This window comes from Myiozetetes cayanensis, unplaced genomic scaffold (genome assembly GCF_022539395.1).
Source record: "Myiozetetes cayanensis isolate MyiCay16 unplaced genomic scaffold, myiCay2020 scf1, whole genome shotgun sequence".
Taxonomy (NCBI): domain Eukaryota; kingdom Metazoa; phylum Chordata; class Aves; order Passeriformes; family Tyrannidae; genus Myiozetetes; species Myiozetetes cayanensis.
Window position 1 is genome coordinate 104,592,172 of NW_026086604.1, and position 26,451 is coordinate 104,618,622.

At 40.8% G+C, this 26,451-nt stretch overlaps 1 protein-coding gene across 1 annotated transcript in view; it reads right to left on the reverse strand.

Moving 5' to 3' along the window:
• Window positions 1–349: 349 nt before the first annotated feature.
• NPSR1 (neuropeptide S receptor 1) overlaps window positions 350–26,451 on the reverse strand; it is a 57,402-nt gene continuing 31,300 nt past the window's right edge. Inside the window, exons 3-9 of the mRNA XM_050316101.1 lie at window positions 18,667–18,770; window positions 18,224–18,317; window positions 13,397–13,598; window positions 4,366–4,442; window positions 3,593–3,682; window positions 1,327–1,507; window positions 350–1,205 (exon numbers count right to left, since the gene is read on the reverse strand). Coding sequence (XP_050172058.1) covers window positions 1,127–1,205; window positions 1,327–1,507; window positions 3,593–3,682; window positions 4,366–4,442; window positions 13,397–13,598; window positions 18,224–18,317; window positions 18,667–18,770 — 827 coding nt within the window. The 3' untranslated portion in view covers window positions 350–1,126. The remainder of the gene's footprint in view (window positions 1,206–1,326; window positions 1,508–3,592; window positions 3,683–4,365; window positions 4,443–13,396; window positions 13,599–18,223; window positions 18,318–18,666; window positions 18,771–26,451) is intronic.

Below are 26,451 nucleotides of genomic sequence, written 5' to 3' on the forward strand. Positions count from 1 at the left end.
CTGTGCAGCAAAGCTTTGCCTGACGGATGGTGTTCTCTGAGCCTTATAATGAGTTTACAAGACTGGACCATCAACAGATAATTTTGTCTAAATCTAATATGAGTTTTATGGTTTCACTTGGGTCTTTTTCCAGCTCTGAGTTTGTGCAAAGATGTGTATGGTTCCTTGCATGATTTAAGTGGCAGGGATGATTTACATAGGGCAGGGGATAGGGAAATGCTGCCGTGTGGGTGGCGAGATTAATCTGCAGTGACAAAGTGCCCTGTATGGCAGCTCCCCATAGGGTCCTGAAAAGACTGTTCAGGGCCTTTGTCACAGAGGCACGTAAGGATCTATCCATGGGGTCTGGGAGAGGCTGGCAAACACTTTGTTAGTAGCCCAGAAATAAATGATTACCTGGATGTGTCATGTGGAGCCCTTCTTGGATCCTGGGGTGCCACTGGTGTGCCAAGGTAGCACAGCAGGGAAATATCGCACTGGATGGGCAGGTAGAGCTACAGGGATGGTGTGGCTGGCATGAGCTGAGAAGCTAGGCCAGGAGATGAGACAGGCAGTGACCCAACCTTTCATTCCCCTCCTTTCTGGATATGACTTTGTAAGTGGTTCTGTATGAAACCAGATATAATTATATTGAGTGACAGGGCTGTATTCTCATTGGAAAAGTGTCTGTGTTTTCATTTTAACTGGGGTCCTTGCTCTGTAATTACTTGTAAACACTCTATCAGTTATATGAGCCAGATGGTACAGTAGATGGCTTTTAGCGACTCCTGGAAAATAGAGAAGACACTGACTAGACACCTTTTACTTTTTTTTTTTTTTTTTTGCTGTTTGGAGCATGCACAGATTACAGCTTGCTTTAAACAGAGGGCCAGGATGAAGCCTCAAAACGGAGGCATACAAAACCCTTGTACTGAGTTTGGCACTGGCAGTGTGAGGTTGCTGAAGCTGCAGTGCTGCTCTGAAATATATGTGCTGTGAGGTGCACAAGAGCAGCAAGTTGCAGGCTCTTGCCAGTCAGTGTCCATCTGCTTCACAATGCACAGGGCTTGTGGGGGACCTCTGCTTTCTTCGGTACAGGTTCCAGTGTGGCTTTGCAAAGCATTATCTGTGCTAGATGTATTCCAGTTTAGGACAGGACCTGCAGCTCCCGCCCTCCATCACTCCTTTCCCGGAAGGTCCCTCTCAGCCTTTGAGTTCTTCTTTCCCTGTAAAAAATAAGGAATGGTCAGAATTAAAACAGGCATAAATAGTCAGTCAGTTTATGGACTGTGTTTCTGTTCCCTCCCTTCTTAGGGGGTAATCAGAGTGACAGTAAAGGAGCAATACTCGAAAGGGGGGCAGAGGCGGTTGCTGAAGAAGCAGTAGATGAGGGGGTTGATGGCACTGTTCAAGGCTGGCAGGTTCTGAATGATCACGGATGCGTAGAAGCGCTCTTTAGTCTCAGGTAGTATGTTGAAGTTGTCCAGGATATCAAAAAGAAAGTAAGGGCTCCAACAGAGAACAAATGCTGCAGAAGAGAGAGAGAGAGGAAGAGCTTGACAGTGGATAGTTTAGCAATTTAGGGAAGACAATTACACGCTCATGGAGAGACTGTCATAACACATAAATATTTGTTTATGCAAAAAACCCTCTCCTTATTCAGGATCTTATTTAAGAGAATAGTTATTAGAGTGTGCTTTTATTTGTCTTTATTTTTATTTTAATGCCTATAAAATATATTACGTGTGCTTCTCTAAGTGTTTAGAATGCTCCCTTTAGACATATTTAGACACTTCAGAACACTACACAACACATAAAGGGTAAATAGGTAGCCAGTTAAAGCATCATCAGTTATAGTGAAGTGCTCTTTTAATGGTCCCCTGAGTGAGCAGCCAATCTAAATGTACACACAACTGAAGCACTGCTCCATGACAGCACTGCCTGTCACAGCCACCTATTAAAAGGAGGCTCTCAGACACCCAGGAGCAAGAAATGACACTCTTGCACAGCACATTACAGCAAACCAACATGTCATTTGGCATGCTGGCTGGAGGTGCTGTGTATGTGGAGTGTGCAGGAAGATTCTCTAATTTCCTGTACTGCCATTTGAGAGATGAATTTGAGGAAGGGAAGAGAAGACTGCATTGCTCATAACCTCTGTTGTTTTTTTTTTTTCAGAGGTGGTAGGGAAAAAAAAGGTCACATATCTACCTTTATTTGCAAGCGTAGGGAATGAATCTGTCCTTCACAAATTTTTATGTCAACTCTTCTCACAGAGGCTTATGATTCAGGATTTACAAAGAAATGATGGGACAGGCAGTTCACTCTACAAGGCTATAAGTACCTGGGTTGCAAATGTACAGGTATCTGTTAAGTTAGACACATGATCTCTTCCTGACCCAGATGAGACAGAAAAGTGATCTAATGCCTGTTTCTTGTCACATTAATCGCTATTTCTTCACTGGCACTTAGCTGAGTGATCCTTGAAAGTGCCAGGAAGAGGTAAACTCCCCTCCTGTTTTCTAAAATAACCAACTAGGAGGTGTCTGTGCTCAGATATCCACAAAATAGCAGTACACAGTGTCAGCATGTGGGTCATAGCACTGAGTGTACAGAACTTTAAGTTACCTGTTTGCACATCAAGAGAGGCTGGGTGCCTAATATTACCAAGGTCCACTAAAATACTGAGCATCCATGTGAGCTCTTAACATCTGACAACCTTGCAACAGTAGCTGCGTCTGACAAAATTTTTCTACCACACAGAAAAGTTCAGACACAGAGAAGCTGTTCTTGGGCTTATGAAAAGTATGAATCACACCAGCCTCTCTCACATCTGCAGACACTACATCTACACGGTGAGCTCAGCACCTCAGTGGTGCCTATTATCACAATATCCTCCAATCTGAATTTTGCATAGTACTGGAAAAAGAAGCAATTTCTTTTTCAGTGTCAGGAGATGATTGTCAGCCCTTGGCAGTAAACAGCTTTGGTCGTTTTCCTGCATTTCCCTGGCAGTTAATCATAAGCCCTGTGTGACACTGCTTTTATTTACTGAGGCAGAATATCAGCCTCCTAATTGCATCAGAATAATGTCATTTCCCTGGGAGACAGAGAACACCTGCACTGAGTCATCTGTTGCTCAGTCAGGAAAGGAGAGTTCATTCTTTCCACCTCGGCAGGCAACGCACCTGTAACATCAAATGCAATTGCCCAACACTTTGCCTCTCCTTCCTCTCCCTTGCACCAGCCCAGAAGCTGTACATAGTCTCTGAGCCTAAAAGACAATTAGGTCACCAAACCTTTCAGCAGGCTGGATGGGAAGGAGATACCCCTTCCTTTGTTCCTTTTAGACACTGTCTCTTTTTTACTTTCTCAATGCGCATGAGGGGCTGTACATATAATTTCATTTGAGGCTTATGTCAGATGCCTAAAATATGAGTGTATCAGCCAGAGGAGAGAGCAAGGACAGGGTCAGAAGGCAAGTCAGGGATCTAAGTTCCTTCTCTGAGCCACCCACTGCACTTTATCTGCTGATGCTGGAGGTTGCTAGGGAGAAGTAGCTTCCTCATGTCAGCATCCTCCCTAGCTATCAGCTGAGGGGCTTTTCACTTACCAAGGATAATTACAATGCTGTACTTGATCGCTTTCACTTTTGCCCTTGATATGAACCCACGACTGGTGTAGCCAGCAGAGGTTGTGCCACCTGGGAAAAGAACAGTTCAGCTAGTAAGAGAATAGGGCTGATGTGTGAATGTGACAGTGTGCACCTTGGCAGGCAGAACAGGAATACATAGCCCCCTCCTTCCCTGGCATCAGTCAGGAGCTCAGTAGTTCCTGAAATTTGGACACTTTCAAGTCTACTCAAGCTGAACCCTTAAAACCTGAGCCCCCCAAAATCAAAGGGGTAAATGTAAGCAGAGTAGATTTTTCTGAACCATTTTGGCATTTATAGTCTTGGGATGGAATGCTCAGCTCATTTTATAGCTTTCTGTGGCCGAGAATTTCTGATCTAGAGCAAAATCCAGACTTGCCAAGGACATGTAAAGACACAGCAAAAGTGTTACCTAGGTATATGCTAGAAAAAAATTATTCTGAAAATGGACAAAGTTCTAGGAATAGGAATTCTAAGTTCTAGAATAAGTAGTTTTCACTTTTTAATAATTTTCTCACAGGTTTTTCCTATTGTTTCTCTAAAGAGGATTTAGTGTCAAAGGAAAGAAAGTAAATAATGTAGAGAAGAGTTATGAACGAACATTGACAGAAACCTCATTTCCACCACTGTGATGGGGGCCCAACCCAACACCGCACATCCAGACATTCCTAGATTTGTGAGAACCAGCCAGAATTGAATCATGAGGCTGGAGTTACGTGCATGCTGAGACTCACCAGGACAGCTGGATAGGATGACAGCCTGAGCTTTGCTTTTCATCCAGATTGTTCGAATCACGATTGAATAGATGACGCTACAGAAGGGAAAGAGTCATTGGTATTATTAGGCACAGTAAATTTAGCAGGCATCCCGGGTCATTTGTGCTTTATGAATACAGTTATCTATGTGTAAGGAGCTCATTGAGATGATGAGGCTGCATAGGAATAATAAATGGCAACAGCAATAGTAAATAAGACATGACTCTCACATAGTATTTTTGAGAAGCAGATCTGAAGAGTTTTCACCATGGAAGTCCTTATGGTTGTCTTGGCTTTGTAGATATCAGATGCGAGGCTCAGAAGAAGGTAGTGATTTGGCCAAAATTTCACAGACAAGAGCTCAGTGGGGATTTTGAGCTAGCCAAAGCCAAATCCACTTGGGTACTAGCCCCAGGACACTAACTCTGAAATGAGGGAAGCAAGGGGAGGGATCTGGTATTGCTGTACATACTCTTCTGTTTTGGTGTTACTTTGTGAGTCTGAAGCTAATGAATAAAATGGTACCCTGGGGAATTTGATAGGGGCAAGATCCACAAGACATGCACATGACAATACAGTGCTCAGGTTTGGATCTCAAGGTCCTGTGGTGGAAATCAAGGAGGACAGAAGTATCAGATAGATGATTCAAAACCAAAGTTACCATCATTTGTGTATTTAGAGGGGAATATATACTTTCCATGGGAATAGGTGAAAAGTGCCCTAGAGCACAATGACCTTGGATAATTAGGATCTTTTCCTAGGCAATAACCAATCTGGGCTTCCATTGATTTAGTACGGAATAGGTAAAAATAATTTCTTCAAGCTGAAGATCTGTTTGAACCCACATCCTCCTTGAGGATGTTACCTTTTCAGCAGTTTATAGACAAAAGATAAAAGGCCTTGCTCTGACTGCCTTTTCTCCTGCAAGTATGCATAACATGCAGCTAAAATCACTAAGCAACAGAATACCTTTGACTGCTCTTTTCCTTTTTAGTTTGCTAAGGAAGACAAAACAATGACTTTAGAATATTTCAGCTAATGCACTCAGGTTGCCATGTTTTCCTGATGTGAAAAACCAAACATCATAACAGAAATGGTCCTCTACCATTGCAATACAACACAGTGCTCTGGAGAATCCGAGGCAGCCTGAGTATTAATTGCCATAAACCTTAGTGATCCCTCTGTAAAAAAAGGTGCAACTAAAGATGTTATTTTGGGGTGTTTTATAGAGGCAAAAATGTGCTTGCTGTTAGGTGGGTTATTTTCATTTTCAGAAGAGGTATTATTCTTATTAGACCTTTCAGACTGATATGTGAGCCTTTCCTACAGCACCATCAATTGCTAGACACACTTGCAGAGGTGATATTTGTGCTCAAAGAGCTATTGGAGGTTTGGAGGTTTCCTTTCTGTGGAAGTTTGATCCATTTGGTTTCCAGACTTAGTAGGTGAGAGCTGTAAATTCATCGTGCTGTCTGGGCTGCGCAGTAGAGCAGTAGTGTCTTTGCACAGTAAGGACTTTGCATGCAGTTGCTGTGGACTGCAACTTGCTCTCCTTAACCCCCTCAAAGGTCCAGCTTGGCTCCCAGCTAACTTGAACATTTTCCTTTTGTCTCCTGGTTTTTCAAGAGGCTGTTTATTTAACAGCTCATACAGTTGAGGGTTTCTTTGTACTTTTTACTGACAATGATGGAAAATTCACATATTTTTTCTACTTTGATTGTTCCAATGAATAAGAATGTATTATAATGATAATTGTTGTAATGTCAAAGAAATTTTGGGCAACTCTTAAAAGTCCTGTTCATATTTTCCCCCTAGCCTGGTATCTCTAGCCTGAGCTTTATATTTGTAGTTCAAGCAATGTCTCCTCTGATGCAGACTTGCCTGTGTCCAGCAGGACATGTTCAAAGCTGCTTAAGCATCAGGACAAAGGGGTCTAATTCTGTAGTCAAAACAGTCAGACTTCCTACTTCCAACCAAGTGCCACAAGGATTGAATTATAAGTCAGGCTCCTCACTTGCTTTCCTTTTGACCCCAGAATGCCTGCCCTCTTGGCTGCAGAGTCTGGTAGGAACATGCCTTTCACCAGATACAGTTATAACATTTGTCTTCATCATTGGCATTTCACATATGAGATTAAATGTGATTCATTTGTATCCTTAATTTTTAGGACTCCAGAGGAAAGTTGAATTCCTGTTTTAATCCTGAGGTTTATAAAGAGCTGCCAACATCATGGGTGTTTTTGCCTCTGTTCATCTTTGATTTCTCTATAGCTGAAGCCACTGGAGCATTCCTTATCAGGAGTGGACCAGAGGTGGTGTAAGGATGCTCAGGGTGGGTGTCAGGAAAGCCAAGTCACTTGTTACGCTAGGTATTCTTCTGAGTGATGGTTTTGCCAGCCACAATCATGCCTTTATGATTGATCTCTCTGGCACTCTAAAGAGTGCCTAACTTGTACTAGTGCCTAAGCATTTTTTTTCCCCCAGAAATGTTGGCATGGAGCTAAGAAACTGGAGTTTCTAGAAATGTGTCACCTAAACCTTAAGATCATAAAAGGCAATTGCATGTGTGTTTCAAAGCCACAAGAGTAAAATGTGAGCACTTAGGGAACAGAAGTTGTGTTTTTCTTACAGTGGAAAAACATCTTTTTCCAGAATGCATTTGTAACTCCTTTCTTTCTGTAAAAGGCAGTTGAAGGAGGATGTAGAAGTTGGTCAGATCTCAAAGGGTGGGAAGAAATTCCCACTTGATGGAAAATGAAGCGACAGATGAGCAAAGAGTAAGAGGGAACAGATGACAACTGGTATTCAGAAGGGTGTTTGGCAATGGTCTACACCACTCTGACCATACTGTAATCCCTGTTCCCTTCCTCTGCATGTCAAGCTGCTCAGCCTTCACTATCAAGTGTGAAAGCACATGATACACATTGCCACAAACCCATTTTTCAACCCATGTAACTTGTCTGCATGCTGCTTGCTCTTGTCTCCACTGAAGGCACTGGGAGATGTGATGTATAGTTCTTTAGGTCCAGATGTTTTCACGTTTCTCTGTGTCTATAAGCAGAGAGTGCACTGGTCTTCAGCCCTCACTGAGGTTTCTTGGGGGCTATAGAAACACGTGCTGTAGTCATTTCAGTGCACACTATGATATGAAAATATTATATGGGTTGTTGTGGCCCATTATTTTTAGGTGAAAGACTAATGAAAGAGTACTACTTATCATGGAGTAGTCAAACCTAAATGGAAAATTCATCCAAGACATTTTGAAAAGGAGCTACTCAGGCTTTGAAGACCACAGGATAAAGAGGACATGCTGTTGATCTGAAAATGTGACAATTTTTCTAGCCCTGATAAAATGCATATCTCAAGAGGGTGGTAGGAAAATACAAGAATATGGTTCACATTATGGATATATCTGAGAAAAGGAAATTCTTTGCATCTCCAAAAAAGAACTTGATCCAAATTCTGAACGACTAAGATCCAGTTTCATCATTGCATGTTATTAGTTAATGATGTTGTTTAATAAGCCTCATTGGTAATTACAGAATTCTTTATCCAGGTAAATGCGTAACTTATGGTTAGTTATACAAATGCAACCATGAATAGTTCCATCCTATCTTTACTTTTAATTCATGGATCACTTTTTTTTGGAAAATGAAATGTCTTCTGGTAAAGTTATGTACTGGTATTATCAATCATAAGAGTTATTGGTCTGCCCACTCTTTAAACGGATTATTTACTTTAAGTAAATAATTGCATTATGACAACATCCCATCCAGCGTCAGTATTTTCTAGTAAAATGAGCATTTACCACGGCAAAAGTGCACTTAAGCTCCCTGCTAAATGTTTCTATTTATCATCCAGCATTGCCTATTGTTCCTTACACTTTCTTTGTGCAAAGCGATGTGGCTGCATTGTTTTATGGTAGCTAATTTACAGTGCTGTTTATCTAAAGAAAAAAGGCATATGTAATCTCATTCGAACAAACCATTGCAGGTATATGTAATGGGTAAATAAAGAGATGGGCAGATATTAGGACATATGTGCAGGATCTAGGCTTTTTTATTTAGAAATGGAAATTGCAGGCAAAAATGAATGTGCTCACTGAATCAAGCTCAAAAAATGACCTTTAGTATTATTATTATTAATGGTATTTCTAGTCCCTTTATTTGATTTAACTCAGAGAAATACCTTTTATTTAATAAATTTTTTATTTCATTGCAATGCCTTGGGTTTAATTCCGTATATTTCCTTTTAGCCAATTCTGGTTTTTCTCTTCTAATTATTTTTCAGCTACTCCAAAGCAAATGTTCTCTTTGGAGTTTAGATTTTAAAGAGCAGATGGATATTTTTTTCCTCGATGCTTCAAGAGGAGATTTAGCAATTTTTTTTAAACATGAATTTGCAATTATATTAGATAAATGCCTATGTATTATATTTATAATATAAAAATATAAAAATATATTTAGCAGTCATGAATAACAGCTAAAACCCCTTTGAATTTCTGATTACTCAAGTGCTAGAATATAATTATGTTTTGACAGAGTAGTGATACAGAATAGAAGCTCTTCTGTTTCCCCATCACCCAGATGCAACTATTTGCAGGAGAGCAGACCTGACCCATATCTAACCTCTGCTCAGCAATGCCCCAGAGGTTTTTCAGCTAACACAGATACCATTAGAGCTTTCCTTGGTGTATTTCAGCATAGGAGGAAAGGCTTTGGTTATAGCTGCGGACGCTTGTCCTTGAACAGGAGAGAACTAATTACTGCACTTTCCCTAATTACTTTTTTGTGAATATTCTGAGGTTTGTTAGGTTGACAGTATCAACTGCAGAAATGGTAGAACAGCGTAAATAAGAGGGAACAGGCCAAATTTTTAAGCACTGTATAGAAATACCTGATACGGGATTTGTGGCTCTCTCTGTATGACACCAAGATGGTGGGGACAAGGAAAGATTTTACATTAAAAGGACAAATATTCTCTCCTTTTTTTCAACTCTCAAAGATAACCACACGCTTGGGTTAAAAATACTAATCTTGCTTTTCATTCTCTTTTCACTATTCAGGTCTTGTCCATTTGTATTATAATCAGATGAAAAAACTTGCCAAAAAACCACAAGCTGTTTGATAACTGATTGCCGATTTCCCAGTTGTGAAGAAGTGGTAGGAATAAACCTCACAAGTATTTAAATCTTTTTGGCTGTTGCAGTTTTCTTCATAAATTACCTTTTCAAATATATGTTTAAAAGAAAAACAAAACAGGGGGACAGAATGTATTCTTCTGGTTCATGTTTTGGCTTGGAATCTGTGTGCTCACACCACATCTGGGGGTTTAGCTTGTCAGTGGAAGGATTTTCCAGACTAAGCATAAGGTTATCAGCTAAATAATTCATTCCATGGGCTGCAGTGTTATGAATAGCACAACTCCTGTGAGTTAGTTGAAGGCTGTCAGGAACATGTAAAATCAGCTCTACTGAGAGAGCTGAGGGATGGATGAGAGAATCCTAAAAGATGATGGTGTCTGGACTGTAACAAGTGAAAACGGCTCAGCCAAAGCAGTGTATCTAGTGTGGAATTAAGTCCTGCACCTGAAAAGTAAGATTTTATCCTTTGTATGCACTTCAGATGAATAGCACCAGAAAAAAGTGCTGTCATCAGTGAACTGCTTTGCTCTAGAGGTTAGGTTTTCAGCAAATTCAGGCAGCAGAACTAATTAAGAATTAACTCTGCCAGCGAGTGTCCCACATTGCATCAGGCACCTGCCATGCAGCTAAATCAGAGTGCTTTAGCAGAGAAAGTAGCTGTGCAAACAATATGAATTTTTGCAGAAAAGATTTTATTTTTTTATTTTTTTCCCTGTGTGCACCCTGCCTTGCTGCCTCAGTAAGTGTGTCATCTGCCTTGGCTTCTGGTTTATATGTAGTCACAGCTTCTTAGATACTGATCCTTGACTTTTCAGTTGCACATTTATGGATCTTCTCTCCATTGCTATGTTGTGGCCTTTTTTAGGTAACATCTTCGGCTAAAGGTCATTAAAAAAAAAAAAATCACAAAATGCCTTCCTTCACTTACTAAATAAAGCCTTTCATTTTTATAATTAATCTCTTGACCAAGTAACACATAACTAGGATGCACATGATCTCTCTCACCCTTATGAAATAGTGTCTCATCATCAAACCTATTGTGCATGTGAAAGTATTAGGTGGAACAAAACATTTGCAGAGAAAGTGAGTCCCTGCAGATACTGACCTCCATTCCTGTTGTTCTTGAGTCACAAACTGCTTACTGGAGTATTTATATGCTGCAGCCACATCAGGTGGATTAGCTTTAAACTCCTGGACTGCCAATAATTTTTAACAAAATAGATGTCGCACCTTCAGGCTGCATTGACAGATATTTTACAGATACATCAGCTGGAAAGTTGCAGCCTTCACTTGTACACTTGAGGCTTGAAAAAATGTTCTAAATGTTCTAAAAAATAGTAACTTCTTTCCAAATGGCATGGCTGAGACCTTTTTCATAATGTCTCAGCTGACCTTGCCCTGATGATAATCCTCTTTTTCTGTAGTTCTACAAAATCCTCTAGGTTCTGAAGAAAATGTTATCACTGACAACTGGAAATAAAAAGGCACCAAAAAAAAAAAACAAAACAAAACAAAACAAAAAAAACCTTTCCCTGTACCACTCCCCTTCCTTCCTCCCAGTGCCAGACACCACTTAGGACTTGTCAAAAGTCTGAGTTCTGCTGGCAAGAACGCAGGAGCATTTGTATTAATATACACTGAAACCAGGAATGTGTCTGGACAGCAACGGGCACTGTGCTGCCCCCTGCCTCCAAGGTCACTGTTTTAAGTTCCTGAGCTGCCATAAACTTCTTGTGTGAAAGTTGCTGAAGGTTAAAGGCACAAAAATTTTAGGATGTTTTATTCATGTCTCAGCTGTCAGGGCAATCTCATGAAATGCCAGTTTCACTGCCTTTCCCTTTCCCCTCATGTCTTCATCACCTTCTTGCTTCTGGGGATTTACTGTAAAGCAAGTCATAGGGCTGATCTGGTTTGAATATCTTTCTTTGGCAGGGAGGAGGGGAGCATAATGTCAACAACTCTGAAATATTCCTTGCTCTGTAGCTTGTCTTTTCTTGCCAAACAAGTACACATGGCATGTAAAAAGGAGTAGCTGGTCTGTAATAGAAAGCATGCAAATCTGTATGTTTGAGTGGGAAAGAGATGTTTCACACACCTATGGAATGACTAGTAACTGGACAGGCTGTGAGTCTTTTTCCTAAAACACTTAAGATGCTGGCTAGAATTTTCTCATTGCTAGTTGCTGGAGAAAGCTCACAAATGAATCCCTCTAATACTAACACTGAGCCTCAAAGTTTTCTAGTGCCATTTCTTTCAACTCTTATATTGCTTTTTGTCTGTTCAGTGTGTGCTGCTAGTGCTGGGCTGTGGATCTACCCACATTTTTATTTACATATTCCCAAGGATATTTTTTTGGCTGGTTTTAAAACTAGGCTGCTTTAAGAGATGGGACAACATATAGAGAAATGATGGAAGGAAGAGCTATTGGACAACTTGGAACTAGTTTTTCTCTATTGCTATCACGTCCTTTCTTTAGGGAGAATTTCAATGATTTTGTGGATTTTATCTGTGCAATCTGGCACAAAAATGGAAGGTTTGGCAAACTGACATGTTAAGAGCAAAGTGTAATAACCATCCCTTCTCTCCAGGGAGCGATACTGGTCCACACTGAATCCGTATCAAAACGTCAGCTGACTTCAAGCACCACATGGTTTTGATTCTATCAAAGATAAACTTGTTTCTATTAAAAGGTGCAGAACTTAATGTCCACGATAAAACAGTAATAAACTTCTAGGCTTTTAGCTTTTGTAGCCAGTCTTGTCATCTCCTGGAAAAGCACCTCCTTCCACTCCCCACCCTGCTGTCACCCAGGGTGCTAATGAGCAGGAAGCTGACAGAGACTCATGGCTCATCACTTATTGGAAAAGCAGATGGACCAAGAGATACATCCAAGGGACATGCAAATGTAATTCCTCTCTTAGAGTCCAAACAGCCTGTCGTCAAATTATGTGGGGGAAAAGAAGTCTCAGCAAGTCTTCTTTGCTGCTGAGAGGAAGAGATGGACACCAAGAAATCCTATTGTAACCTTGCAAGCGAAAAACCTTGAAAGAGGAGGAAAAAAAAAAAAAGGGAAAGAAAGATAAGGACACAGAGAACAAGTTACTGCCACTGGCAGCCTTTTGAGGCAGTTAAGAAACCTCAGTCCCCTTCCGCATCAGACTTTGGCTGCTCCTTTGCGTTGGTAGTTCCTCATGGCTAGATAATTTTTGTTTAACGGCAACTAATGGCAGTGCCCTAGAGGGAGGCAATAAACTTCACTGATCACTGAGCACAGTCTGGGTTATTGGCTGACCTCAGTTTAAAATAGATTCTGCTGCAGATTGCCTTTGTGATTTGGGACAAATCAGTCTCAAATATTTGCAGCTTAGGTTTCCCATAACAAAACAGGAAGAATTGTATTTGTTCCTATTTTAAAAGTGGTTGGCAACTTCAAATGCTTGGAGATTTCTTTCCAATCCTGGTGAAGGAATACTTGTCTAAAAGAAGTTTGAGAGCACTTCAATTTCATTTTACTTTAATTAATGTTAAGTGTAGTTTCCTGTTCTTTTATTAAAGTTATCTTTTGTAATAATAGAGAGGTATTCATACTGGATTTTTGAAGATATCTTTCAAGCCTGAAGCTGTGGAGATAAGTGGACACACTTAGAGATTCATTCCTTTTTTCAGAGAAAATGTTTCTGCTGTTAATGCCACATGGAGAACACCCAGGGCAAGTACAGTGACCCGTGTATTATGTGATAAAAACCGAAGCAGCTATACAGCAGGTATGGAAATGAAATTGTAATGAATGAGTAGAAATTAAGGCATTATGCTGATTGCACACTTGACAGCTTTCACCACATGCTTGCTGATTGCGGTTCATGCTTACCTGATAATGATCAGAGGAATGAAATACACCAGGAAAGCCACCACCGTCATGTAGGGTATCCAGTAGGAGTCATCAGGCCAGAGAGCCCAGCACTGCACTTCTCCATTGGAGAGCTGCCGTTTCCCAAAAATAATCAGAGTTGGTATGGAAAACAGGAAAGAGAGGCTCCAGGCCACTCCAATAAGCACTTTCGCCTGTCTTTCTGTGCAACAGAGTCAAATAGACAGTGTTAATGGGGTTGTTGGTGAGAGTGAACCCTTGCAGCATTACTGACAGAGAGGCAGGGAGGAGGAGGCAATCATGTGAAGAAAGGGAATTTTAGGCTTCAGCTGGCTGATGCTGAAAAGACTGCAAAGGAAAAGAAGGGATTTCATCTCTTTCTCATGATAAATAATCATGTCATTATAGGCTTGTATTTTGCAAGTTTTATTTAAGGATGCTTAGGGTCTATTGAATCTGAAACACTATGAGAAAGGCACTGATCAGGGTCAGCAAGTCAGAAACGTGAAATGTAAATGGTTCCTCTATGCTACCAAGAGAACCCTGTGAATGGAAGTGAATGGAAGTAAATGGACTGCAGGCCTGCCCTACTGCATGCCTACTCATGCACCTTGAAGTGAAAAAGACTGCAAAACCTTTCCTAATAGAAAAAGAAAATGTCTCACTTCAGGATCAGAAGAGGACTGTACAAGCAGCTGCCTTTAACTCCAGCTGCAACTTTATTGTCCCACAGAAATGTGGTCCTGAGGAGCCTGGGCATCTCCTGCACTTCTCTGTATTGCGGTGGGGGCCAAACCCAGCTCCTGTTGAAGAGTATATGCCCAAGCCATGACAAGAGTGGTCTGCTAACCATGAGACACAGCAGATGACAGTGATCAAGTGTTCAGCCCTGTTTTATCTGCTACAAGAGTCATTGACAACAAGATCCTGGACCTCACGGTGAAGAACAGGAGCCAGAACACCCAACAGATTTGGGCTACTTCTTTCTCTTGACTTCTGGTCTCCTCCACTGTCAAGTGGGGAAAACAAGTGGGCAACAAAATGATGCCTGGTGGCACCCATGGGATTTCGTAAATATCAATGTGTTGGAGCAAAAAGTCCCAAGGCTTTCATTTTCACAAATCTGCATCTTCTGGCTAAAATCCAGATAGCTCTAGCCAAAAAGTGTGGGGAAGAAGGGCTGATCTGTAGAGTACCAGTGATTCTCAGTGACAGTTAGTTGTCCTCAGTCAGATTGCGAGAGGAACAGATGGGGACAGCTTTTTTGATCTGGGAAGCTTTAGTGTTCAAATAGTTTATTGTCCTAAAAAATACTTGAGGTTGTGTGTGAAACAGAAAATCACTTTAAATTATGCATATCAAGAAGAATGCCTTTCCTCCTTGAAGCTCAAAGAGCAATACAAAAGCATGTGGGCGAAACATTCAAAAAGTAATTTTATGCTTTATAAAACATCAGTTGCAAATACTCAGTTATCCTGCTCATTTTTAAATGCTACCCACGTTCAGCAAAATACAGTCTTGCTAATCTAGGGCTTAAGGGAACTCTGATGACATCTGCCTAAGTGAGAGGGTTAGATTAAGTCTATAAATATTGCACAGGAAAAGGAGAACCGTAAAGTTTCCCAAAGCGTAACAGAATAAACTTAGCAAAAGGAATATTAAGAATAAATTTTGCAAAATATTTCCTGACAGAAAGGATATTTCAGATGTGAGCTAACTACTTAAACTACATTCATACAAGCCTCAGTGGAGGCCACCTGTGTATCTCTAAGGGGAAAAGATCACATCTGGATAATATGCCTTCTTTTTTTTGCACTATGTAACGATGACTGTAATTTGGACTGAAGTGGGCAATTTGGGTTGGACAAGAGTGGTATTATATCTTTGTGTTTTATAAAACACTACCTGCAATGTTCATTTATTCTTGTTTTGAAATGTCCCTTGTGTTTGGTAAAATATGGCCTTGCTAGTCTGAAGGGCTTTACAAGGCACTGATAACATTCAGAGAAGTAGATTTTTGTTTTATCAGACTACCATTGATTTTCTGCCTCACAAGCAGGTTTTGGTTTGTTGGTTTGGTTTTTTGTTTGTTTTATTTTGGGTTTTTTTTAGTAATTGCTCTAATGTGCTCTAAATGCCAGCAAATCACATAACTAGAAGTTATGTCAGTTATAAGTGGAGTCAAAAACATAGCAGCTTTTGAAATACAATATTCTATTCAGCCAGTCGCAGTATTTTCCTTTAAAAAGCAACATTGCTGTTTAATTGGAGAGCTTTTAATACTGAAATGGTCAAGACTAAGTCCCACAGTTGGGGTGGGAACTTCAGTTTTGAGCACTAACTCACGTAAAGGATGTTTTTGTGTGATGGTCCCCTTTTCTCCACTCCCACCACCCGTGTGCTGTGACAATGGTTTTGTGCTCATCTCTCTGCTCCCAGTAATGTGTGGCAGGGAGGCAGCTCTTGGAAGGAACTTCGCTTCCTGCCATCAAGAACGTCAGTGCTATGCAATCCTTTGATAGAGTGAGTGCTACTTTAAAATTAGGTTTTAAATCCAGAGGCAGTGGGCTGTTCCAGAATTTCATTGATCTGGTGGACTTCAGCATTGTTGTCAGTCCAAAGCCATGCCAGGGACAGTTTACACCTATTTGGGTTTCTTTTAATTAAGCAATTCTTCTGCCAACTCTTGTTTAGTTTGTAGTGCTGTTTGCGTATACCCTTTCAACATGATTAAATAGTCATGAAATGTCTTCTGTAACTTCTCACTTAATTTTCCTTTCAATCTTTATTTTACAACTTTTTATTAATGCCCCTTTTGCTTATAGAATTTGGTGCCTCACAGTAAAAGCGTTAGCAGTAGAAGGCATCCTTCTTTCACATCCTTCACTTTCTGTGGTCATTTATGTATTTGCAAATTATAAAATATTCAGTTGTCAAAGTTTATCTTCTCAAAAATCATGCAAAGTACAACTCATTGCAAATGCTTTTTAAAAGGACTTGAGGCTAGTAACTAAACCACAATTAAAACCAAAATAAATTGATTGACATTCTCAAAGCTAAATATTTGATTTTTTTTTCTGAAATTACACTCCAAGGCCACATGGAAACATAATTTTTAAAATCAGTAAGGAGAAACAACTCTTTTGTTTCTTCATAGAAGGATTTTGAGGGGATGAGTGTCTCATTTTAGAAAGAAATTTGCCACAGGTTGACTCAGAACTGCTCATGAGGTTTCTCTGTGTCATCACCAATGACAAAGTTTTGCAAATCTCTTTGTTCTCTGTCTGCAGAATAGCTAAGAGGACATTTCAAAAGCCTCCCATATGGCACCTCTGCAAGAAGTAGCTGGGTTGCAAAAGGTGATTGTTTATGTATATTCCAAAAACTTGCTATCATAAATATATCTCTCTAGATTCTTCTTTTGGATATACAGATGTCTTCTTTTTCCCTCTGAACATGGTCTTTGCTTGTCCATCAGTGAGTAGCCAACCCTTGCCAGAGGCAGGTGAGTTTTGTCAGTCATTTTTCCTCTGCCCAGAGCTGCACCCAGCTGATGGCTCTGGTACCCTTGACTGAGGGCAATGTCTGCTCTTCTCCAGTCTTAAAAATAAAAGAAAAAAAGTAATGGTATAGGTATAGCAAATGTGACTTTTATGAAAATTTGAGGTGAGATTTTAAGGTGATTTTTGTGGTAGTTGTTTTCCAACTTCAAGGTGTTTTTCAAAGATTAACCATCAAATCCTTTACCGTGCCCAGGCAGCAATTTAAGAAGTGCTACTTTTCCTATACCATAAAGAAGAAACATCAACAGGTTTGTCTCATCTTGCCCCACTCAGCTGGTGGGTTTATAAGCACCTGCCCTGCCTGGTGCAAGATCAGCAGGAGCTGTAGAGCACGCCCCACTTCCCAAAGCCTGGTTAGAAAACCTTGATATTAATCTCCCTGGTCTGAAAAAGTTCATCTGCACTCTGGGGAATATGAAGCTAAATTTCAGACAAGTATTTTAAGTTTTCAGATCTTAACATCTGCCAAAGCTGCACCTCTGCCTCAGCTGTGATTGATTCATAGGTTTTTAAGGCCAGAAAGGACCATTAATCTGATCCCCTGAATAGAGCCGTCTGGCAAAAGCCATCATTACTCCAAAGCAAGAATGATATTTGCATTTGATTAAAGCACATTTTCCAGACCTCATGGTTCTTGTAACTGTTCTTCTTCCTCCCCATCTGCTAATTTTGTTTATTCACTCAATGCAACATTCTTAATGCCCCACTTTGGCTCTGTAGGAAAGAAATAGTTTTCTTTAAACTGTACTTCTAAGAGGACAGGAGATATTTGAGTGCTGTAAAAAAAAACCCAAAAAGCAAACCAAAACAAATAGAAGAAATTATAAGAAACAGTAGATATCCAAAATTATATGCTCTATCTTTTGAAGTTCTTATTAAACTGTTGTGTGAATTCTCAGTACCATCCTCTCCAAGTTACAGAAAATATAGCTGTTGCAACTCCTACAGTCAGTATAGTTGTACAAGACATAACTTTTGCTATAATTACCTTCTAATAAAGCTGAAAGATAATGAAAACCACTATACTTTTTAAAATGTGATTTCATTCTTTGCTAGCACAATACTTCTGAAAACTGCTGAGGGCTAAGTGGAGTTTAATAGATCTTGAAATCAGAGTTCCTTTGTCATTTGGGAAACTGTAATGGAGTTCAAATGTAGCTACAGCAGGAATAAATAATTCATGGCAACAAGATTAAGAATTTTGAAAACTAAAAAACTATCCAGTAATATCCATAGCAATAATAAGGCACAGAAATTCTCCTACCTCCTTGCAAGAACTTCATTGGGTAAACTATGGCATGATACCGGTCTATGCTTAATGACACAAGGACGTAAGTCGAGGCATAGAGAAGGACCACCTGGGACAGAAGGTGTAACAAGACAGCAGTTGAGAGAAATTTGTTGCAGAAAATGATGTCAGCAAGAACTCTGAACTAGGAATATTTGAAAACTTTTAGAGGAAAAAAAAAAAGGAGAAAAAGCAATAAACCCCCACCTTTTGTATTCATCCAGATATTTTTCCTTTACTTTGTCCACAAAATTAAAAAGGTTCTATGTGCTTTAATTAAAGTGTTTCAGCTTTAAATAAAAATTTTCAGCATTCAGCATTTTTTAGCAATTCTATATAGCATTTCTGTTGGGGTTTCCTGCTGTGGGGACACAAAGCACAGCAGCTTAGGCATGGAGGGGAGAACGAGGTTTCTGTACCTGGAAGTAGCGAACGACTCTGCAAACGATATCAGGAGCCATAAAATCTCCAGTGTAGCGCCAAATTATGTCAGTCATTATGTTTATGAGTCCCGTGAATGAATCTGCAAAGAAAATTAGCTGAAGAAGCATTAAAAGAAGCAAATAATGACCTCAGGTGAGACACAGAGGCAGATATGACCCTCGGAATGTACCAACTCCTGAGGGCAGCCAAGCCACAACTAGTCAGCTGAGAATGCTAGAGGAGCTGGGAAAGCTTCCAAAGGTTTGTGTATTTATTTTCCCTCTTTCTTAATTGACCACCAATCCATTCAGGCAGACAGCAAGATTCATCTAAGCATGGGAGCCCACAGCTGACTTCTCCTGAGCACAGCTTTCCTCTGCCCTCTGGGTTGCAGTTCAGTCTGGCTGGCACTGCAAACGGGTCAGACGAGCTGAGCCCTTAAAGTCCCTTTTCCTCTTCGTTGCTTACAAAGGGATGTGAGGTGACCAGCTGAGATGGCCACACCAGCCCTAAGCTGGATGCAGGTCCTAGCCTATACCCGCATCTATACCAAAAATGACTAAAATTAACTAAGATCCATTCCTCCTCAAATAACAAGTTGCCTTTTTTTTTTTTTTTTGTGAGTAGAGGTGCATAAAAATTTCCCTATGGGTGTTAATCTCACATACACCTAAACATTTTAGGCTTGTCTGTGAGAGAAATGGAAGGGAGAGCCCGATGGGCCTGATTCTGCAGTATGCTGGGTTCACTGCCATCTACAAAGGGTCACCAGGTTTTCCATGAGGTGTGGGTAAAAAATATAGCACTAGAGAAGCTGTAGGTTAGTGTCTGAGTGTGTCAGCTTGATCCCGACTGTACCAAATATTGAACTACTTAATGTCTTTTTTTCTTTTTCTGTTATTTCAATAAAAAAGTGTCTCCTGCAAAAGTAACTGGAGTGATAACCAAATCCTGCTGAAGTCAGAGGAAGTTTTGTCAGGATTTAATTTGCAAACTTAATTAATTAATGACCAACCCTGTCTTGTCTGCTTTAAATTAACCTACTTATGCCTGTACTTTTACTTTCACCAAATTAACTACACCTCAGGCTATTTTTTTTTTCTTGTGAGAAAATCTAAGGAGATATTCCAGCCTTTCTTCTGCTCATTGAACAAATGAGTGCTCACAGAGATGCAGGTTTTACAAACAAATTGCAAGAACTGGTACTCCTGTTGTACATGTGGGCTATATTAAGTTTTGCCTTTAAAACCAAGTTCTCTCTGTAGGACAGAATAAATGTTCTAAGTGCAGTCCACAGAAGAAAATGTGCATCAATCCAGTGTCCTGCCACTTCAAGCAACATAACATATTACTCTTCTCGCACAGATTACCATAAGGGGAGAGAGCAGGTTAGGAAAATATTTTGTGCAATTTATCATGACAAAACCAAGCAATATGAAGAAATAGTTTCAGTCTGTATTTTAAAAAATTTAGGGCAGTGAGGTAAAGTGTTTCATTTTGATATCACCATTTTACACATTTGAAAACCATCTCTGAAGTTTAGTGTGATGAAGGTATTCTAACCCCCGAGTCAGAAGATTTTGATTTTAAATTTATGCCTTTGGAAAAAAGACATCTCAAAAATTAAAAAAATTTTTTTGAGAAGTTAACAGTTTGAGCCAGTATTTCCAAGCAAACAGGCATAGGTTTTTCAAAACTCTTTTTTTTTCCTAAGCCCTTTGAAATTCCAGAAATTCCAGATACTTCTATTTGGAAACAGAGTTCTCAGCTTAATGCTTCAGATAAAGCGACCTGTTTTGCTTCACTGGAAAACCAGGATAATTTTTTCTGTATCAGTAATTCTTTATCTCCTCATTTTCTTCTTTCATTTATCTTCTCTTTTTCTTCAAAGCTCAGTTCAAAATTAAATTAATGTAACTATATTACCTCCCTCCTTATGACTTTGTTGTTCAATTAATAGCACTTTGCTCTTTATTCTCACAGTTTCCCAACCTTGTCTTCTCTCTCTTTCTCTTGCCCTGCCTCCATAGAGAGGCTGGATCAGAGATGACCTCCAGAAGGAAGTTTGTGCTTTGAAACCTTATGTTAAGTGTTGCTCATTGATTAGAGTGATGGGACAAGGAATGATTGTTCCTCTGATGAGTGGCTTTAAGACCTTACTGAAAAGACTGTAGGTTATTAAGGTGGTCTTTGAAAAAAACCCACAGAGTATAAGTTTTTCAAAAAGTGAAACACATCCTCCAGCAATGGTTCCAACCCATCCCTTCCCCTTTCCTTACTCCTGAATTATTGATTCATATTCTCTCTCTCTCCAATAGTGAAATATTCATTGGTTCAGAGCAATACACATCAATAGAGCTTCACCTCAGGGTATCCTCCGGCTTTTGATGGTGTGAGCATCTGCCAAGCAGGTGCTAAATGGGGGCTCAGCTTTCCTCCGGAGGGGGAGGGCGTGAGGATTACCCTCCCTCATACCAGCCTGAGAGCTCTCTAGAGGAAAAGAAGGGAGAAGGGACAGTACTTCAGCTATCTGCTCATTTCCCTATTCTCATCACCATTTTCATCAGGATAGTGCTTTGGAGGTGCATCCTGCAACTGTGGTGGGAGATGGGACAGCGTCCTGGTGCTTTCCTTCATGTAAGCAATTTGGGCAGTTCCGGAAGCCCACATCAGCTTTTTAGGTTTGCGTCAGTACTGTCGTTTTTAGCCTGTGAGTGGCCCGCCCTTCACTGGCTTATATGATGGAGATCCACAGGAAGCCTCCGCTTCAGCTGTTGCTCGACCCAAAGGTATTCTCCAGGGTGCCCTTCGTGAATTCCACACCATGTACCTGTTAGCCAGTGCTCAGGCTGAGGGACCGTGGAGGGGGTTACTCAGCTGAAGCAGATCGTTCTCCACAAATGCACAGAGTGAATATCAGCTCCCTCTTTTTCATGCTACAGGTCTCTTCCTGCTGCACAGCATTACCTACAAATATATCTATAGCCCTAAGTACTTCAGAAGCTTTAAAGACAACTCTAAATTGTCTTTCCCTTGAGAGCCATTGAGTGAGGTTTTTCAGGTGACTGCAGAGGCTTTTAAACCAGATTTAAACTTCACAGCTTCTTTGTGCTGTCAGCCTCAGCTCCTCTCCCCTAGCAGTACATTTTAGGAGTTCTTTGTGCCGAGTTTCAGAATCGCTGTGAAGTGCTCAGCATGCTCCTCGGAGCATGTGCCCTGAGCACAAAACACACGTGCTTGCCAAAGCCAATGTAGACAACTGCAAGCGTATGCCAAGTTTAGCCAGATTTCTCAAAGCCCTTTAATTAGAGAAACATTCTACCATGCAACATTCTCATGCCTTCTCATGTTCTAGAAGTGCTTCTTGTCTTTTTGATCCTAAAAGTACCAAACCAACTTTTCTCACTTCTCCAGTCTTCTGTTTCCTGCTCCAGAGGGTGTTTCTTATCCCAGCTCTGCAAAACCAAAGCACCAGACTCGCTATGACACAACCACACACCCTTAGAAGATTTGTCCTACACACACGTTACTTTATATAGGGCCACCAAGTAAATAATGTGCCTTGTGCAGGTGATCAGATAGTATACAGGAAACATTATATGTAATTTGAATCGCTGTAATAAAGGTTAGTGTGTGTAAGTCATCTGGTTTCAGCAATGAGATCTCAGCAGATCACACATTCCTTGGCTGCTTTCGGCAAGGTTACACCTCGATGCGTGTCACTGGATGACATCACTGACATCCTGAATGGTGAATGTCAGGTACAGAAAACTAAGAGAGCTGGTACATTGCTCTAAACCTCGATGTCCTCATTACTCTAGGTACCCTCACCACTCCTTACTAAGCTGGTGGCTCGCATATTAGATACTTGTGTTCTTTCACTGATGAACTTGGGCCAAATGACACCAAGATCATTTCTGAAAACTGTGCTAATCAACCTTCACTCATAACTGTGAGCAAGCTTGTCATTGTGACTGCTTCTTAATACTCTTCTGGGTTTTTTTACTAAGAAGTGGTATGTGTGACGTGGTTCTGTGTAATCATTGCTAGGCAACAGTGTGGTTATAGGCTCATTTATTTACTCAGAAAAATTGGTAGAAAAGCAATTAATGAAATACATTCTATTTTGATACAAAATAAAGATAACAGTAAGTGCTAATTTGTGACTTTTAAGCCAAATGTATATTCATAGAGTGATACAGATGAAATGATTCTTTGTTGACAGGAAGTGGAGTTTATATAAACTAACGTAAAAGAAAAATTCCATGAGATTTCAATAGTAGGGAAAAGTAGAGGGAGGTAGGGAGGAAAATTGGCTTTTCCTGGGCAGAGGGAGGGACAAACAGCCTCTTGGGGTTTGCACAACTGGGCAAGTCTGCAACCCTTCATCTTCCTCCTCCCTGCCACCACCATGGCCACAGCCAGTCCTCAAAGACAGAACTAGTTTCTGCCTTTACAAACCTATCAGCATTTCAAAATGCAACATTTTTAAATAGTATTTATCATAAAGGACAAGAAAACATCTGAGAAGGAGAAGCACCCTGTTGTTCCCAGAGGAGAGTGAAACACAAAGCTATTGTTGGGAAATATGTCAGGTACTGAAACAACCTGTGAAAATCCTCAGCTCTAAAGTCAACATAACCCAAGTTTCCATCATGCTCAGCAAAATCCCTTTGGATTTTTTATGGGCATGACTGAGTGCAGGCATTGCCTCTACGTATATGAGCCCAGGAACTGCTTGGTTCAGCAGGTGATTGCAGTAGCTCGGGTGGTGGGTGCTGCCTCATAGGACCAAGGAGCTCAAAAATGTAAAAAGAAAGCAGTGCCCTTGCAGGGACAAATCTGAAAGCAGGTTTAGTGTTGATAAGAGCGAAACAAATTTTTATGTCAAAAATCCCTCCACAGAGATAGAAGTCCATTATAGAAGGCAAATGGAGGTAATTAGCAATCTGGTGTGGGAATACAGACAGGTTAAAACTGTCTCAGTTAATATGTTCATAGAAATTCATTGACTTGATGGCATTGCCAAAGGGATGTGCCTTGTGTAGACTTCAGGACATTTCTTTCTTTACAACTAAGGAGGTTAAGACAAAAATCTACACTAGCAACTCTGCAAGAAAATATCTCTATCATTTTATTATTAGTACTGACACCATGCCTCCCTGAAGACACTTATCCTAAAGATGCTGAAAGTCTTTTCTGTCAGAAGTGGAGAGCAGTTTGCTGGTAAGCTGTGGTGGGTTAAAAATCTCCATATCATATCATCTCAGCTGCAGTTTCATCATTTCCCCCTGATTAAAACAGTTCTATTTAGGTGGATGTGGTGATCCATGACTTCTTGGTGAATCTGTGCCTCTTACTGAAATTTCCTCTCTCTTTTCATGTCACTTACAGAGGGATATTTTGTTCTGCTTTACTGATGGCACCAAGCTGCACAAGGCACCTCAACATGTTATGCAAGACAGGGGGTGCAAGTTCCTCGTCAGGGCTGAGCATTTCACATGGCTTATTTTTTTTTGGACCTCCCCATGTGCGTTCCTGTCACCTACCACTCCTCAAAGAATACATCCTCTGGCAGGATCAGAAGCAGCAGTTGACTAAACCCTGCCTGCAAAGGGGTGATAGACACTTATAAGCAAAAGAAGCATCACTGCCCTATGATAAAAATAATGTCCTGTCCATGATTTTTGAACCGATGAGGCAGCTCTTGCTGATCTGCCCTTGGTGCTCTGTCTCATGCTTGATGTGCTGTCAGATAATAACAGTCAATGCTGTGAACTTGCCTTGCAAGTTAATGAAACTCATAGCTGATTTTTTTACAGGCCTGAGGGTGCAAGCAATTTAAATTACACATTCTTAGGGGTCCTGAATATTGGCTTGAGGACAGGCACAGGACAGAGAGAGCCAAAGAAGCTGTCCTGCCACCTGCAGACACCCCTGCAGCTTGTTCCATTATTCCCACTCTTCCCATAGCCTGTGCTTTCCACTGAAAATGTCACATGTGGCTTTGCAAGTATTCACTGCACTAGAAAAAATTATGCTGTCATGTTAGCTAGAAAATATGCCAAGCCCTCTGCTCTTATTCAGCAGCTGATGGTGAAATAGGTTATGTACCTGCTCTGGCAACTATATGACAAGATACTTTCAAGACACTTAAAAGATACCTTTTCAAATAATTATATTTTAGCTCTTTAAACACTGAGCCCCAAGAGCCTAGTGTGTTGCCTCTCCATGCAGTCATGGTGCAGTGAGGGGCTGCATGTGGAGCAGGTGTGGGTGTGAGAATCACCCTCACACTTTCACCCTTCGATAACCTATTCGTCCTCTTCTCAATCCCTCCAGATTGCATTTGCCTGAGTTTGCGGTGGTTTGCAGCCCCTTGCTCCAGCATTGCAGAGCATCTGGGCACCACGTTGGAGATGAGGCCAATGAGGGTGATCGTTAGTAACCCCCAAGGGCTGCCAACCCTGAATTTAACTATTTTAGAAGTGTTGATGTGAAGCAGATGTGATTGCGCGTGCACGGTACAAGAATCCCCGATCTCTGCTGGTGAATCTCTGGCAAAGGGATGGAAAGCATGAGCCGAATTTTGGTGTGCAGTAAGCTTTTGTGAGGAGTCAGCAAGGACACCCACAAGCACTTTGTTCCACTGTGGTGCTTGCCTTGGAGCAAGCTGGTGAGGCGGCAGGTTTGCCACACGTACCGACGATGTGTACTATGCCGCTATTGGGCATTACCTCCTTCAGGCCTGGCAGCCTGAAGCAGAACACAAAATGTAATGGAGGAAGCAAAACTCACTTGCAAATGCTCAAGAGTACTCCAGTTCAGTTCACCTGTTAAAGCTATGTGGATTTTACTTAGTGGCATAAGTGGTGCTTTTTTTCTCTTTCTAGCTCATAGGAAGTGACAGAAAATTTTGTTGAACTGGGTGAGCATCTTATTTATTTATTGCATTTCTTATATTTCTGATCTGAGATCCCCCTCCTCAAGAGATGAAGCAGGCCCTGTTAGGCTAGGTGTTGCAATGGACAGATGCAGTGAGGCTCCAGTCTGTCTCCATAGTTCATCCAGGTTGAAAGATGAAGGGCTGAGAAAAGCGCTTACTGCACAATGTCATCTTCTAAAGAAACAGCACTTGCAAGAGAGCTGGAGAGCAGGTCTCTAGGCATAAAAATTCAACATGCCCTGCCCTTGTGAAAGACACTAAGGTTCTGTTTAATTTGCCTTTATTAACATATCTCTTCTTAACATGACTTCCTATTGCACCATTGCTGTGGGGATACAGCTGGAGGGATCTGGACTGAACCAGCAGTGCTGTCAGGAGGGAGCACAGCACCCACCAAACACGGCAGGATGACTGGAATGGCAGCAACACGTTAAATGCAGTGGGGAATGGGCAAGGAGGAGAGCTTGGTCACCGCATCAGCAGTGGTCTTACCATTCAGAAAAACTGGTTCCCTCCACAAAGGTGAAGAAATGGTTGGAGAATTGTTTTCTTGTAAAACCAGGATGTATTATGAACCAGTCAGGACAGTAAAGGCAAGTGATGTCCCCTTCTTCAGACCTCTGCAGATACTGTAGTTTGGGTTTGGCAGTTCCCCTTAAGGGGAATGTGTGAGGGCTGATGAAGTTGATGATAACTCTGAATATTAGGACAAAGTTTCTGCTTCCCATCTTGTGTTACTCGCATGTAAATGCATGTTACTTGAATTGTCTACTAGATCAAACATTGTTTTGTTGTATGCAATTGCTCAGTGGAATATTCTGTGTAAAGAAAGACA